Genomic DNA, 18,449 nt, shown 5'->3' with positions numbered 1-18,449 from the left:
TGTTTGTATATAATGCGATGACTGATGTAATCTGATGTTTGTATATAATGTGATGGTTGATGAAATCCAATGTTTGTATGTAATGTGATAGCTGGTGTAATCTGATGTTTGTTAATAATGTGATAGCTGGTGTAATCTGATGTTTGTAGATAATGTGATGGTTGATGAAATCTGATGTTTGTATATAATGTGATGGATGGTGTAATCTGATGTTTGTATATAATGTGATGGCTGATGTAATGTGATGTTTGTATATAATGTGATGGCTGATGTAATGTGATGTTTGTATATAATGTGATGGCTGGTGTAATCTGATTTTTGTATATAATGTGATGGCTGATGTAATCTGATGTTTGTAAATAATGTGATGGCTGATGTAATCTGATATTTTTATACAATGTGATGGTTGATGAAATCCAATGTTTGTATATAATGCGATGGTTGATGTAATCTGATGTTTGTAAATAATGTGATAGCTGATGTAACCTGATGTTTGTAAATAATGTGATGGTTGATGAAATCTAATGTTTGTATATAATGTGATGGCTGATGTAACCTGATGTTTGTAAATAATGTGATGGTTGATGAAATCTAATGTTTGTATATGATGCGATGGCTGATGTAATCTGATGTTTGTATATAATGTGATGACTGGTGTAATTTGATGTTTGTATACAATGTGATGGTTGATGAAATCTGATGTTTGTATATAATGCGATGACTGGTGTAATTTGATGTTTGTATACAATGTGATGGTTGATGAAATCTGATGTTTGTATTTGATGTGATGGCTGATGTAATCTGATGTTTGTAAATATTGTGATGGCTGGTGTAATGAGCTGTTAATGATGTAAGGATTCGTTTTGTGTAATGTTTGTAAATTGATTTATGTTGCAATGTGATGTTTCTAACATATGTGATGGTTTATGATTTGTGATGTAATGTCATAGTATTCACCAACCACTATCGGGTATTTGAAATCGTTAGGCACAATTTTGCTCTGTTGATACGCCAAGAACAGCTATTCAGAAATATATAAAACTATTCCCGAATGACCACCCATGTATGTTTTATTTTCCAAAACATGCATTAAAGAACAAGATAAAGTACAACTGTCAATAAAGCACAAAATCATTAATATAGGATGTCAGAACGGAAATGTGTAGGTATATCAAGGTGTGAATTCTACGCGACCTGTATAAAAACTGATCATTAATGGGCAATACCATACAGTTTCTAATCAAGAAATAATCAACTGTCGGAAATAGTCTGATCGATCAGGCAGTGGTGGTGATTATTCTTCAATAGATTACACTGATACATACAAACTGAATCTTCTTTCCTATTGGCTTCTTTCTGTTTCTACGATTTGTAGACGGTATCAAGTCTGTTTTTTTCTTCAAACTACTGCGATTTTGAAGAATAGAAAAACGTGAAACAAATGACAACTCTGTCTCATATTATTTGTTCTTGTTCTTGTTCTTGCATCATGCTGGGACTAAAGATATTTTTTAAAATGCAGGCTAATGAGGCTATAATCTAATCTTTGAGGGTAGGTTTATGTCAAATTGTAGAGAAATCAGTTGAAAGAATTCACTCTGAAGCGTAAAATTAAGCTTGTACAGAAAATATTGAGCAGATCAACCCTACCAAAACAATAAACTGCAATACACTAGATTACTCCACCGGGTGGCGATAGAAGCATATTTTTCACTAAATGTTCCTAAACCGCTAAATTAAGGAATTTATAAGTAAATGCACTAGTTAAATGTACTACGTCGTGTAGTATTATTGCATATTACACATTGCGTCTGAAGATAAATTTAAATGCTTATAGTATAAGTGAGATTTGTATCGCATTAGAAGCTTCAGAGAAAACAGATCCAATTTCTTAATAGCTGTTATAAGTTTTAGCTTAAAAGCTTTATCCCATTACCATTGCTATCTTTATACCTATAAAAACATGTTCAGTTTACGGTTGGTAGATGACAAGTTAACGTCCGTTTCCAGCGTAAGCAGATATCACAGACAAAACATTAGGGAATATATACCCTTTCTATGTGAGATTATAATGTGTCTATGTAGGGAATCGACATGTGTGCCAAATTGCAGTGATTACAAAAAGGAGAATTCATGACACCCTATAGTTAGTTTTTTTGATCTGAGACTTGTGCAGCTGGACAGAAGCAGCCAGCAGAAGTGACACTCTGAAGTATCAACTTACAAAATGATAAAAGCATAAATTAATTTTATTTCACCCAAAAATGCATATGACCCTTAATTGATTATAGTTTCTACCCAATTCTGTAAATTGGATACATGCGAATAAACACCGGGAAAACCAGGACGTGCACAGCCTAAACCGAACGATACAACACCAGCCAGAACCCATGACGCACCATCAGCACACATCAATGGACCTCCAGAATCACCCTACAAAATATTATGATATAAAATGAATCGAGGTAAGTATCAGGGTTACAAAAAACCTTACCGCAATGTAAAATTCTAAACGACAAATTCTTATTGTAATATTTTTTGAGGAACTGGGCTCAGAAACCAAGAATTACACAGCTTGGAAATCTTTCTTCATGCTGAAGAACGCATAATGGTGAGTAACAACATGATTCAGACTATATTTTAATATTTCTATTATATATCTTCATTTTATAACGTTCAACAAACTGGACAAACAATACTCTCTCATTTGAGGTTGGGCCGGCATGCCTGTGCCTGTGCTTTCGTAACATTACTTAACCGCAATGTTACAACCTAAAATTCCTAGGTTTTTTTTCCATTTAACAATAGGAATATAGTACAAGTTCTCTACAATATGGCTCACTTTCCCCATATACTTGTACACAAATCGTTTCAATTTTCATGAGTAGAAAATACTAGGATCCCGCCAGATAAACCTTAAAGTTAAATTAAAGCAACAGCTCTTTACCTGACAAGCATCCACACCACCAGTTGAATATCCAGCACATAATTTCTTATCATCCATCATTGTTGTTCCGTAAGCATCACGACACACACTGCTGTCCATTATTGGTACTACAGATTCTTGCAGAACATCAGGGAAACTACCAGACTCTACAATCATACAGATAGGGGAAGAGATATAACAAATATTCTGTATCGGTTTTATCCACAGATGGGTAACATCTATTTCCAGTACAAACAGCTTAGTCATGAAATCTCATTCCTCGGTCTGCAGCCAGCGAGATCTTCATAAAGCAGTTATACGTGAATCCACCACTTGGACATTTCCGATCCGTTAGTTTTTAACAATCTTGAAGATAGCAATTTCAATTATCAAACATATACCAGGTTCATTGGTTTCACTGGGGTACTTAAAGAATTATTTATTTACATTGTTTGAATGCTGCAATGTTTTTGATAAAACCTACCTTCCAATGCCCCCCAACCAGTCACAAGACATGGTGTCCCAACTGCAACATTCAGTGTTAAAGATGGCATACATGCTGGCTTGATACAATTATTTGTCTCAGGTAGTTTCGTCTGAAGTGTTAATACAGCAATATCGCGACCTGCAAAAGATAAACGTTCATTTTAGAATTACATTTAATTGTGAGTCGAAATGAACATTCAACCTTTCTGCACCTGATTGGGCTAATGAAGACGGGTTTATTTTGAGTGGAAAATTTTTAATAAATAATTGAATCAACCTCTCCTTCAAATCTTCATGTTTCAATATTACGAAACAAATGAATACCGAGTCCTCTATCTTATGGTTATAAACAGCTTAACATATTGCGTTCAAGTTAGCTTTTGTAATTGCGGAGTTCATCTAAAGACCCGAAGCTACCTAATAATATATCTAACTACATAATTAACCTTATATTATCGTTAGACAGAAGTTTCCTAAGAAAAAAACTCATTATGTATAAAATGTGAATAGAAGTAATAATAAAAACCAACACCCATTGATTGGTTTAATTTGTTGAGAGGAAATTAACGTCTAGTTGATCACCGATTAATAAAGTCTTAATAGATCTGTTTTCCAGTATTTTGTTTGACATACCTATCACATTTACACTGTTTAATAAGCAATTGAAATATTAATTAGTTTTCTAGTAGATTCTATTAGCAAATTTTTCGGATCAATATGCTAACTTAATGAGTGTTATAAGTTTAAATTTAGAAATATTCAATCCATATAAAAATCAAGCTTATGTCCTATCATACATGTGAATCAGCATCGGATCTATTGTTTTCTGCAAATATTGTCTTTGGCAAGGGTCTATTTTGCTAACTTTGCTATTGTGCTATTCTACAGAGAGGTATTATTAGGTGATATCAAAAGAGTTCTTCCTTCTGAAAGAGAGGCGTGGAGACCATGGAATATTGTTACTCACTTAAATACTAAAATAGAAATTTATGAGATAGACAAGAATGCTTTCTTCACCTAGTACAATTTTTGTTACGTAAAACATGAAAATGGGAAAGATAGACAGAATGGCTGCATTACAAATGACCGTGGAATTTTGTTACTTGCGTAATGTAATGTCAATAAGGAAATTGAGAATATAGACAGAATGACTGCATTACCGCAGAACTGTAGAATATTCTTACTTACCAAATGTAGAAGGATAATATTCGGGATGTCTGGAAACCACTGATACTTTGTAATAAGTTAGCTTGGATTTAGTTGACGAACCAGCCCCGACTGTGATACTGGAGGCAGGTATTTGGTAGTTACCAGTTCTAGAAACAAACCAACCATCTAGTACAATATAACATGAGGATAATTTACTTTTCAACAATCTTGAATTATCACTACTTCAAATTAGTAAATGTTGTTGATTTTGATTACACCCAACAACACATGATCACTAGATCAAATCAAATTTATGCTCTAGGCAACTGATCTGAGGGCTTTTAGTGAGCTGGGAATAACCATGAAGTAGATATTGTCCGAATAAGTCCTTTCATAGTTGACTCAACGTACTGCTAGATACTCATACGATTTCCAAACTGCTGGGATGGTCAGTCTGTTTGTGGACAGAATACAAGATACTAGGATTTTTCTAACCCCGTTTTTACGATTAGACGCCCAAAGTTGGACTTGCCCGCAATTAGCAAAGCAAAAAGGACATCTATAAACATGTGTAGAACTGGTTACTATCCATCGGTGTAACCCGGCTTTGCACGCCAATGTTTGGTGCTGTTTTCCACCTTTCGTGGCCCCCACTCGGCCCCAACTAATTGTCCATAAAACACTACTGCATGTCCTTACTGTAAACAATGAGCTGCTGTTATTACATGCTGATAATCTATTAAAGTTCCACCACAGTTAAAACCTCCGGCCTTTACATGAACCTGCCACGGATATTGACACTCTTGAGCTTGTAAACCACCAACTATCTTAGGTCTTCGCTGTAAATAGGTAGTGGCTGACCCTGTCAGAGCACTCTTACCACATTCTGAAATATTAAGCTGATATCAAATCCACGATTTCATGCTTTGAATAGTACCTGCCCCACAATATCTCGAGATAAAATTTAATCGTACAAAGAAATATATATTTGACACCCTCTGGCGATAAAAAAAACAGTGGAAAACATTCTTCAGCATAGCAATGCAAGGGATAAAACCCATACTAGTAATATATAAATCAGACCACGTCAATATAATATATTGTTACCTGTGTTGCCTGTTGATGGATTCGGAATTGTTAATCCTGCAATGATAATGTTACAAGATTAATATATTTGGCAATAGAAATGTATAGATTTAGAATTTGTAGCGAGGAGAAGAAGGCTGCGCCAGTGGGGTATAAAAGGGCGGTGTATTTATAAAAATATTGTTTGTACTCCCTCTTCATTTCTGACAAATTTAACCTAATACATGCGTCAGAATGTACCATTATTTCAATTCTATTTTCCAGAGAGAGAACCCTATCAAACGCTCCATGGGGGGCTTATGGCACTCAATCTTGACTGTAATATTAATATTTTTTTTTTTAAAATGCTAATTAAAATTTTTGATTTAAATAGTAACGTTTTATATACGTTTACTTCAAGGGAGGAAATCTTCTGCAATTTTATTTGACCCCTGAGGCTACCTATGAAAAAACTTCTGCCTTTCTACCCACCACCGTCTTCATAACGTCAACTTCTCCCTTCTGCCAATCTACCCACCGCCGTATTAATACCTGCCAACGTCTCTCTTGTGTCTATCTACCCACCATCGTCTTAAAACCCGCCAACTTCTCCCTTCTGCCGATCTACCCACCATCGTCTTAAAACCTGCCAACTTCTCCCTTCTGCCTATCTACCCACCATCGTTTCAATACCCGCCAATTTCTCCCTTCTGCCTACCTACCCACCATCGTCTTAATACCCACCAACGTCTCCCTTCTGCCTATCTACCCACCATCGTCTTAATGCCACGCCAACTTCTCCCTTCTGCCTATCTACCCACCATCGTCTTAATGCCACGCCAACTTCTCCCTTGTGCCTATCTACCCACCATCGTCTTAATGCCACGCCAACTTCTCCCTTCTGCCTATCTACCCACCATTGTCTTAATGCCACGCCAACTTCTCCCTTGTGCCTATCTACCCACCATCGTCTTAATGCCACGCCAACTTCTCCCTTGTGCCTATCTACCCACCATCGTCTTAATGCCACGCCAACTTCTCCCTTCTGCCTATCTACCCACCATCGTCCTAATACCCGTCAACTTCTCTTTTCTGCCTGTCTATCCACCGCCGTCTTAATACACGCCAACGTCTCCTTTCTGCCATTCTACGAAACGCCGTCTTAATACCCTTCAACTTCTCCCTTCTGCCCATCTACCCACCGCCGTCTTAGTACCCGCCAACTTCTCCCTTGTGCCTATCTACCCACCGCCGGCTTAATACCCGCCAACTTCACCCTTCTGCCTGTTTTCCCACCGCCAGGAAAATTTTGAAAAATAGCATGAATTTGGTGCATGCTGACACATATTTTGGGACGAAATTTTTTTTAGAAATGAAGTGAGAATACAATTGGGGGTAAAAAAAAAACATTTTTAAGGGGGGTGGGGGGATGTAACCCAACTGGCGCCATAACTCTTAGTCTCTACATTCACTTTCCAGTTTGGTCATTGGTGTATTGATGTATATGTTGGTTATAAGTTGATGTGGTATGTTAGAGGTACAATGTATATATCTAGTGACCATTTTGACCTCACGTCATACTCAAATCTGACAATAAATTGAGTAAATATTGAAATAAAACGTTTAAATATTAGACTATCATCAGTCAATATTAGAATAGTTTTAATATAAAACTTTCCCCAATTAAATATACATTATGACACGGGCATTTGTGTATTCTTTCCAATTTTGAGATTTTGAAACAAGGAAAAAAACGTGAATATATGAATAAATTCAATTTTTAAGAAAACAAAGTAGCTGTGAAAAATTACTATCAATTTTGAGATTTTGAAACAAGGTAAAAAACGTGCATATATGAATAAATTTAATTTTTAAGAAAATAAAGTTGATGACAATAATGTAAGGTACAATAGGCCTAATATGTTTTTTCATAGAATTATATACTCCGAACTATACAGTTTACAAGAACCACAGAAACTCAAATCTTGGGTAAAATTCCAAGACAAACACTAGATATTGTAGAATGTATAGCTTTGTTTGATCTGATGTCACGACGCTTTTAATATTGTTGAGAGAATACTTTTGAATGAGATCTGCGAGCACGAAGTGTATTTTGATATATTAATAGCAAAAGTAATTTCTGAAAGTATGTTAAGATATATTATTCTTTTTATTTATCTAGCTGCAGAATACGATTACAGTATCAGAATTATATTCCAGATTAAAAATGTAGATCAGACTTCCGGTTGTGAACATGTAGCGACGGAAGTAACAACAGTATTATCACTAGATCTTACTGATGACGTAATCGCACTGGCATAAAGTATGATAATAACGGTCTTGAAACGTCGGCTGATCCAACTGCCACCGCCACGTTTTATTTATAAAAGACGAATCGCATGTCATATTTTCACTCTGTAAAGCTCTACGAGTAGTTAGAACTAAGCTTTATCAAAGAGTTAACCTTATGTTTGGGTGACTGTATACTTTAAAATAAAGTTGAACATGAACATTATTTAAATGAGTAATTGTGTCAATATCTACAAGACCGTCTTTTTCTTCAAATATTAACATTTTCAAGTAGGCTCTTCTTCCAAGTCTTTTGTTCAATTTAACAATTTAGATTTTTTAACAAGTTACCACCACTTTACTTTCTTCTATTTACTTCATATATACACCGAGCTTGTATCTATTTTAATTTGTAAACAACATGGACAATGATGAAAGATACCGTTTTCTTTTGTTCAAATTTGGTTGAAGACTTCAAAGGAAAATTTGTACCTTCGCCGAAGCTGAATGAAAAGAAATTTCGTGAAAAATAATTTTTAAGAAAATAGACAAAATATAAATTATTTGTCTCCTCAAAATATGAAAACAATATTTTTTTCAGTCTTAGATTGGAGATTTGAATACCAAATTTATGTAGGATGAAGCTCATTTTACACCATAATAAACATATAATTTCTTATATGGATCAGACAGTTAGAGATATTATATTGAAAATTATCTTCACAATGGTAAAGCTTATACTAACTTCATCTTATACCTTGACTACAATAGCCTCTTCTCTCTCATCACGGAGGTATTTAAATCGACACCTCGACACCTCGACAGAAAGTCTAAATAATATATCATAATGTTTACAGTCTTTCTTTTGAGGGCTCTGATTGGCTGTATTCGTTGGCGTACAATTCCATCAAATCGCTGAATTCCGTGATGCAAGAATAGAAGTTAATGTAGTCAAGGTATAAGACAAATTTCGTAATACCTTGACCAATGTGAAGATGATTGAAAATAGGTTGAAATGTTTACGGCTTACAAAACTCATTTGTCAATACGATTACATTATCTTCTGTATCAAAAGCAAAGAAGATGTGTTGATAATCATATTTTGTTAAGACAGATATCATTTCTTAATATGATGAAAAATTTCCATTCTTCATCCTAATGATAGAGAACTAAAAATAATGCAGCCCAAATTGAAAGTTCGATAGAAAAAAAGGAAGCAACAACTATTTTTTTTACAAGGATAACTAAGGTCTGGAATGATTAGAAAGAAAGAGACAAACACGGACAATAACTTAGGTTCTGAAAGTGGCGGCTCCAGCTCCCCCCTTGACTGAGGGTACAAATTGGGGGCAGACTGACTAAATGAGTCGAGTCATATTCTCCAATCGAGTATCTGAGAGGGTTCCCCCAGGAAAAATTTTGAAAAATTGAATTGAATTAGTGCATTTCTGACGCGTATTTTGGAGAAAAATTATAAACATCGTATTGTATCGTATTGCCAGCTGGTCTTTCAAACCTCCTTTTTTAAATCTAGATAATGTGCTTAAATTAATTTATAAACAAAAATACTTACCAAAGTTTTGACAAACACAATTATAGAATAGTCTGGAACCGGCATTCTGGAATAATGGACTGAGCTGATAGGCTAGGGCTTGGTAATATATACATTCCGATTGTGTACAACCTAATGTTATAATAATATTAACGTTCAAAAATTTGAAACGCTTAGAAAATAAAAGCAACTAATCTACCTACCAATTGAAAATTAACAAATATCTATGAAAAAACTATAAAGATAATGATAATAATAATTATTAATTAGAGCAAATATATTCATTTGTATTCATCCAAATTTAATCGAAATAAATCGCATTGAATAATTTCTTTAAATAAATTCTTATTAGCAATTAGTTCATATTTATTCGTACAGAAGAGAAAACGACATGGTCTAAAGAGTTCGCCTTGGTGTAACCCTGTCCATATCTCTTAAATAAATCATTGTAAGCAATTTAATCACTTTGACGTTTGTACCAAATACCAATGGTCCAAAACATCAAATGCTTCGTGTTAATGAGAAATTGACTGTATTAGGAATTGGTATTCAAATGAAAATAGAATATATTCTTACCTTGGGCTCGAACACTGCAAAAATAGCATGCAATAAATAGAAAGATGGTCTTTATCACAGACATGCTGGAATCCGATCTAATCCTTGTTAATTTCAGTGTCTTTGTGATAATTCCTACATATATCCTTGAAGTCTTTGTTTACTTTTTGACGCTTTTGATGTAATTTATTCCCGGTTTTTTAATTTTTTAAATTTGACTCTCTGCCTTGATTCATTTTTTTAAAATTTCAATCAATGTTCTTATCCTGTTCAAATCCGGAAAATGTTCTGTTTTAAAGCGGAAATGACACATATGTTTTTAGTAAAACCCGTTTTGTATGTTCAGGATAGGGTCGTATGTAAATGAGAGACTTATATATAATTTTGAGGCGTTTTTAAGGTCAGGAGAAGCTATTGGTGATATGAGAAACATGACGTACACGTTATTACACAAAACACTTATATTTTATTAATTCAAAACCGGTTAGAACACATAAAAGTAAGACAATTTAAAGCGATGACTTCATCTTTGCACTGAGTACATCTTTCGGCTTTTTCGTGTGATGGTAGCGGAATATATTAAGTGACATATCAAATCTTAATTTTGCTTCTAGTCGAAATGGGCAAACATCATTTTCATATCAATTGGTAGAATTACATGAAAAATCCCGTAATGAAGCTATAAAAATTCTTCCCCATCAAAATTAAAAGTATAAGAAATACACTTAAAAATGTTTATATAATATACGGTTGAAGACTATTTCAAATTCTTGTTAGATTAAATCAAATGCTGAAAGAGATGATCTCTTGTGATGACCGATAATCGATCGATTCCTTGGACAACAATGGCAGTAAATAGGTCGTTTACATTCAAAATTAGGGATTAGGGGGTTTGAAAAGTAACAAGTTACTATTCAATATAAAGAACTGGCACAGGGTTAAAGTTATTAGGGGTTAATCGGCTTTGACCCGACACCTGGTCAATTAATCTCTATGTCACTATCTTAATTTCTTCTCTGACATTAGATTGTACAATAGAATAGATGAACGTAATGCGAGTTTAAGGTATTAGATGTAAAGGAAAGGATACAATGTGAGATATTGACTTAGTGAAATCTTCAAGTGATGTGGTGAATTCATAATGAATATTTCTTCACTCTTTCTAACCACTGTCAATAAAAAGATAATAATGATATAATGAAAGAAGATGATATTTTTTCTAATATTACTTCTTAGAATGATATTTTATAAGTACACAATGATTTAAAGCCAATATTTGGTTCAAGATTATTTTTGTTTTTTCACGATTCACATTTTTTGTCTCATCGTAATGACTGAATGAATATTTTCAAGACAAACTTAACGTTTTATATGTTTAAAGTTTTACCCACAAAGTGAGACATTAATTGCTGATTGTACAAATCAACTGTTTCATAGTCAGTAGAAAGAGGATTTGTAAATATTCATATCGGTACTTTCCAAATCAATTTGAGGTAATTTTCTACACATCTCAGATAATTTGCTTTCTGTAATTGCAGAATAATTTGTTTATTTTATTATTATTTAGTACAATAAATAGGGTATTACAATAAAATAAAATATTTGAAAGTAGTGCTCAATACATCAATTGTAGAACGATATAGTTATTGCGACAACAACATATTTCAATAATAAATAGCATCGTCCCCTTAGAAAATCATTGATAAATTTAATTCATAATATTACCTCCCTTGAACATGGGACAATGTTTGTGGTGGATATGATCACACATGCCGAAGCAGAATGAACATAAAATTCTTCCCACGATTCTTGGACGAACCAAGTCATACAAAAATCATATTCAACTAATCCCAAACATAACTTAATACAAAAAACGTGTAAATAATGACAGAGCTATCAAGACAAAATTTATTTATTTTAAAACTCGTTGTCAAACATCCTGTGTAGTTTTTCCGTTGATTTTGACTAAACTAAATAATATCCTGGTGACTTCAGGATTATCTTTCTTGCTGACGTTTACTTCTCTGTGTGAGTGATCCTTTGGTTAGGTAATAAGTGGAAAATTGACAAAACAGAAGTTACAATTATAGATGATTACATGCGTGTATTTTATTGGCGAAAGACTGTACTTGTTTGGCTTTTGATATGATCGACGTTTTCAATCTGATCAGAGAAAACTGACATCGTATAGCGCAGTAGTTATGAGCATCCATGTTAGATTTCCAACAATAAAAAGACAGTGAAGTATTTTTTTGTTAACGTATTTATTTATTTTTTTAATTGAGAATATTTCATCAATTCAGCATTTTCATGTCATTAATTGTCTAAAAGGGACAACCTTTTATGTTGCCTTTGGTGAGAAAGCCACTTGAGATGATGAAACATGGTTAGATTGTTGGTGAACGGTTTAAAGTCAAAGTTTTCCTTTGTGAAAACATTGTTACAGTTATAGATTAACAGTGAATTGCACAAGTAAACGTTTTTTGACATCGGTTTGATATTCCTATAAGTTCACTCAAGATAAATGGTTACCAACCACAATCGTGTAACAATTTGCTTCCAGGTTTTGTTTAAGATAATGGTTACCAAACGAGTTCAGTTGAAAGATGTAAGTGTGTATCTACGAATGTTTCTAGATAGTTCATCATTGTTGATCATTTCTTATATAGTTGACTGAAATGAGTTTCGTCAATCAACAATATTTTCACATGATTGCTACCCCTTTAGTACCAATATAACGTATATTTGGCATATTATTTAAAGTGGTTGTAAAGAGGGTTTCTAAATTATTTATGCGTATTGGGACACTGGTAGCATCAATTTGTAGAATTGCTAAAACCACAGACGTCTGATGAAAATTGAAATGGCGCAAATTGATGCTACTATTGTACTATTTAGAAAACCTCTTTACAATCCCTTTAAGAGCATAGTTTATTCAGAAAAGTACAAGTTGTTTAAAGAAAAACCTATTCTAGATTCAAAGTATTGTAAAAATAATCAATATTTAAATAAGAGATGTAAAAATACATCCTGTACCGACTGACTCTTTTCATAAATATTACTTTAAAACTATTTTTGTTTCTATTTAGCATATTAAGATAATTTGAATTTGAATAATCCACTGTTGAAAACTATCAGCTGGATTTGAGTTGAAGATTATATGGAAATTCTGAAAAAAAGAACGATTAAAATGTTGCAAATAGAAGCCTTTAGTACCCATGAAACCCCTTCAAGGTTTTCTTATTATCTTATCTATATAGAAGGCTTTATCATTTCAGAAAAGTGGATACATGTAATGGGATGAATACTGTGGCGCCGCCAACCTCTCAAGACTGTATTACTACTAGGGGACAGACTGGCTTAATGGGATACAACCGTCGTGATTCAAAATGCGGCAGCTCTGTGAAGTTCCGAGAGGGTTCTCCCAATAAATTTTTTTGAAAAAACGAATTGCTATGATGCATTCTGACACTGTTGATTATCATCGAAAACAAAATCATCCACTCAAAACGTGTACAGCCCTAACAATCTAATAGATAGAGACGATGACGTCGAAGCAAATACAGAGAGGTCTTTATTTTTATTATTTTAACATTTGCAATCATTTAGATAACACTCGATTCAGATGATCTGAACCAATGTACCTATAGTATATCTTATCAAGATTTATATTCTGTATAAATACATGGGGGATAACTTATGGGAGCTAATGGACTGGGTTGTATTTCATAAAACAATCTAAGGGACATTATTCCTTTATTATAATTTATAATAATTTAGATAAGAACAGTCTGTAACCAGCTCAATGAATTGAGAACGTTGGTATAAACGCCTGGGTAACCTGGCCGAGCACATCCATTACCAAACGATATGACTCCAGCTAAAACCCACAGTTCACCATCAGCACACATTAATGGTCCACCAGAATCACCCTGTAAAAAGTAAAAATATTTTGTTATTCCTGATAAAATATATAATGAACAACATGAGAAAGTTTGGATTGTCTTATTGTTACTCTTGAAGAGTTAAGCCAATCAGTTCGAAATCGTCAGTCGTATTTTCTTTACCAGTCGTCGTCGAGAGTCCAAAAGAGAAGGTGTCCTATACTGATTTTGAATCAACAATCAAACATGAAACGTGTAGTATCAGACTCTTGGTGCCATTTTGCATCATAAATTAAATACATATCTTTGAAAGTTCCTCTATTGAACAGTTAGCTGAATACATTCAAGTATGTTCTGCATAATATATGTAATATACATACAATTATTGAATAGCACATTGCTTTATTTGCATAGCAGATTCACTTGTGAATGACTTCGGGGTCTGGTTCAATGATGAGTTTCCTATACACAAATAATGCGGATGGTGATCATGACCTGCAGTTGTAACTCTCTGCTAATTTATGTGATTTGTATCGTTGGTTTCGTAAATGGGGCGTTCACCATGGCGACACTCGTGTTGGTCTTTGGGTGGTCGCTGCATTCGGAAAACGGACAGGTTGGTATCTATGGGTGTTTTATTTTTATGTTTTTGATAACCAAAGGAATGTTTTGCACGTGCATCATGTTTTTCATAAAGAGACATCACGAAGTTTCTTCTGTGATTCAGTGTATCATAAATGTGAGTACCAAATGCGGTATTCGAACTTAAAAAGAAGAATATTCTCACCTCACAGGAGTCGATTCCTCCCTGCAGGTAGCCAGCACATATTTTGTTTCCATCCATTAAATTCCCATAAGCGCTACATGATGCTTGTCTGAGGATCGGTATGATGGCTTCTTGTAGAATTGTAGGTTGTGTGCTTAAAGCTGCATCTGTAATAGTTGAGTGTCTAAATACTGACACGGAAGATTGCCAATAATGATGATGCCCCTATGCTGCTAATGATGATGCACCGAGACCGTTGATGATGATGATGATGTGTTCCATGCTTAACAAGTAATAAAGATTTAACTTTGTGTGTGTTTTATATCACATGTACACAAGAACACTGATGCGCATGTATTCTGAGATATCCCAGTACTATCAATCAAGAGAAGCAGCCTACTGTAATGTTCTCAAGCCATAGACGTCTATTACAGCTGCTTGATCTTAATAGGTTAGAAGTGGAATCAAAATATATATAAAAGAATATTCCATGTTATATTACCTGAAGTTACTCCCCAGCCGGAAGCTAGACAACGTACACCAGTGGAGATATTAAGACTGGGTGACGGTAGACAAGCTGGTTGAACACAAACACTAAACTCCAGCTCCTCTGCTAGTGTTATAACAGCAATATCATTCCCTAAAACGAGGATCAATAATGATGAATCTATTTTCTAGGAAGATTTCACTGTGTAACAATAGAATTCTGTAAAACGAGGAAAGATCATAATGATAAATCTATTTTCTAGGAAGATTTCACTGTGTAACAATAGAATTCTGTAAAACGAGGAAAGATCATAATAATAAATCTATTTTCTAGGAAGATTTCACTGTGTAACAATAGAATTCTGTAAAACGAGGAAAAGATCATACTGATAAATCTAATATGAAAAACAAAATATCGAACATTTCCGAAATCGCTTCAAATTAATGATTAAAATATAGGTCGTAGAACTACAAACAGTGGTTCAACTACCACTAAGCCCCCCAACGCCCCCCCCCCCCCCCACCCCAAATCATCTAATTGGGCCACTGACTACTACCACAAGTTAATGCTGCTGCTATTGCTTAGAGGATTAGAAAAGATATACGCTTATAGTTTCTACTTACTTCTGGTTGGTGGGTCATATAATGGGTGCTGATCTATTTTGGATACTCTGTAATTCTGCAATCTCTCTCTGGATGAGGATCCGGCACTAACTATTACTACATTCACCGAGGAGAAGCTGTAATGGATAGAAAATATAAATTGGTTAAAATGAATACAAGCGAAAGAAACATGTAAACCTCTGCCACATTATAATCTCTTATGTCTTACGTATTTCCTCCATGTCGTTTTAGTGGAATGTCTCCATTATATGCGATAGGACGCCATCTATCAGTGCTGGTAAGAATCAGTTATGATAGTAAACCAAACCAAAGTACATGTAGGTTGTAACGAAAAAGAGACGATACCCTAAACACAGGACAGAATTACTTTAAATGAACATACTAGACGCAATGGGCTGCGGTGATGACATGTTTGTTATCAACTAATGTTCCTCCACAGTTCCCCTTTGGAGTCCTGATATACACCTGCCATGGATACTGACACTCCTTTACTTCTTGTCCACCAATAATACGACCCAATGGCTTATTCAGATACCTCGAAGCTCCACCGACTACAGCACTTCTTCCACAATCTATAAATAGATTTATTTCATTGGTCATTATTACTTGGCTAAATGACTATTTAGTTATGAATTATTTCCCTTGAATTAAAAAAAAATTCCTAGTTAGTAGTTCTCTTGTTTACATACAGTACTTTGTGTGTCTCATATTTCTCAAGTAAAACAAATTTATGAAAGATGTATACTTTGTGTTGTTTTAATTTATCAATATATTTTTTTTAATATTCTTTTAAATATTAAATTTTTCCTTGACAGAGAGTTATCCCCCTTTAGCATAGATTGAGGTATTTCCCCTTGACAAAAGAATATGTAAGTCAATTGATAGATACAAAATATAAGATCTACTTGAATAAAGAAATGTAAAGATATTTACTAGTAATTGGTGTAGATGGTGTGGTAGACGGTAAACTTAATCCTGAAAAGAAAATATGAAATGTATATCAAATTATAACCAAAGTTAAGTATAATAGGCTAATGAGAAGTTTTTGAAAAATAACCCATCAAATCACCTCAAATCGCTTTTGTTTTTCCGCGCTAAATTATCATATTTGTTTCTCTTCAACATCTGTATAAAAATTCTTACCGACAAAACCTCGATTCTTTTTTGTCTTTTCTGTTTCGACTCCCAAGAATCGGTGAAATTGAGAGGTAATGTGTTAAGCTGTATGGTTATGATTCCTGACAAAAAAAAATTTGACAACCCACCCATTCCATTACTGCATCTAAACACCATACACCATTGCCCCTTCAGGTATATTACTCCGAACAATCAAGTCTGGCTAACGGCCTGCTTTGAACATTGGCTCCGTACAATAATGTCTGTGGTGGATTTTGCTGATGGTGCCGGATGTGCTCAGAATGCCAGTCTGAATTGTGTCACCTTGACACCCCTTTACTTAAGCAAGTCTACCTAGCTAATCATGTTTTTTTAAATTCTATAACGAGAGAGCAATCCAGCTTAAACAACTTACCAAAACGATCACAAGTGCATTCTCCGAACAGATCAAAACCATTCTTTTGGTATATCTGGCTTTTGATTTTGGCTATAACTGTCAGAAAAACGCAGGTTCTCCTGCTGCATTCTGTAAAAAAAATTTACGTATTGAGACTGTTGTCGAGCAATATTTTAGGCAAAACAGATAATGCATTTTACATGCAAAAAACGATTGAACACTTTTATAGAAAACATCAGCCTGTTGAGTTATTATTTTCATAATTTGTATAAACTGAGACATTATGGTATTATGGTACATTCCTGGTATAATGCATCTGGCTGGAGATTATAATATGCAGTAAATATTTTATTTTGATGGTGAAAGATAGAAGATATCTTATTGCATACCGCAATGTGTTATTTTTAATTTGCTTGCACAAAAGCAAACAGATAGTTATCAGGTAATTTTGTTTTAACTCACCTATGGCCTCGGTCAAAGTTCCAGACAATAATAGAAACAAAAACACAGTCCTAATCAGTGCACCATCCAATTTCACCATCTTGTTATTTTCAATTGCTCTAATGATTTTTGGTAAAATTCTGATAAAAATGAGTCGATGAATGGATGAATAATGTTAACCGATCCTTTGATAAACAGAGACCTTTAAATGTAAGTTTGTATTTAGGGCCACGTTTGTCAGTCTTAACAATAGATCGTCTTTAACATGTCCTTATCTCCCCTGTTTAAATATTGAAACGAAATTCAAGTGTTCGTTTTATTGACCACATGAAGACATCCAATAGGGAATTATATTAGTACCTCGTCAATTTATTTTAAAATCGTTGTTGCTCATGTAAACATGATATTTAATTGCTATAGATATGCATTATACCGGTTTTGGGGTACACTTAACACATGCTTCTAAACATGCTCAGAGGTTTTGGGGGACACTTGTGGATTCTATATATGTGGACCATTTAGATTCCCCGTATACAGTGTATTCTTATCAAACAATCAAATGAAACTGGATATCATTCAAGAATTTTCTCGGATTTGTAAAAGAAGCATGTAACTCTCGAAGGATTGGTAATGAAAATAGCATAGAAAAAAATTCTCTGTAGCCTTGATTATCAATGATTGACTTATGTGGGCGTGGTATACAGCTGCGGAAC

The 18,449-nt window shown here is 34.2% G+C and overlaps 2 protein-coding genes across 2 annotated transcripts; both read right to left on the bottom strand.

Annotated features, from left to right (window-relative positions):
* Nucleotides 1–2,277: 2,277 nt before the first annotated feature.
* Nucleotides 2,278–5,391, bottom strand: LOTGIDRAFT_135908 (hypothetical protein; the record flags this gene model as incomplete). Its single annotated transcript, XM_009046508.1, has 5 exons — nt 2,278–2,433; nt 2,948–3,093; nt 3,411–3,551; nt 4,456–4,595; nt 5,261–5,391. Coding segments are annotated over 5 exons (714 nt in total), but the record flags the coding sequence as incomplete, so codon positions are not given.
* An 8,413-nt stretch (nt 5,392–13,804) lies between these two features.
* Nucleotides 13,805–16,298, bottom strand: LOTGIDRAFT_56436 (hypothetical protein; the record flags this gene model as incomplete). Its single annotated transcript, XM_009046507.1, has 5 exons — nt 13,805–13,954; nt 14,694–14,833; nt 15,175–15,312; nt 15,370–15,481; nt 16,170–16,298. Coding segments are annotated over 5 exons (669 nt in total), but the record flags the coding sequence as incomplete, so codon positions are not given.
* Between the last annotated feature and the right edge of the window lie 2,151 nt (nt 16,299–18,449).

The sequence above is a fragment of the Lottia gigantea genome (genome assembly GCF_000327385.1).
Source record: "Lottia gigantea unplaced genomic scaffold LOTGIsca_102, whole genome shotgun sequence".
NCBI lineage: Eukaryota > Metazoa > Mollusca > Gastropoda > Lottiidae > Lottia > Lottia gigantea.
The sequence above is the reverse complement of the archived record's forward strand: the minus strand, read 5'-3'. Positions and strand labels throughout refer to the sequence as shown.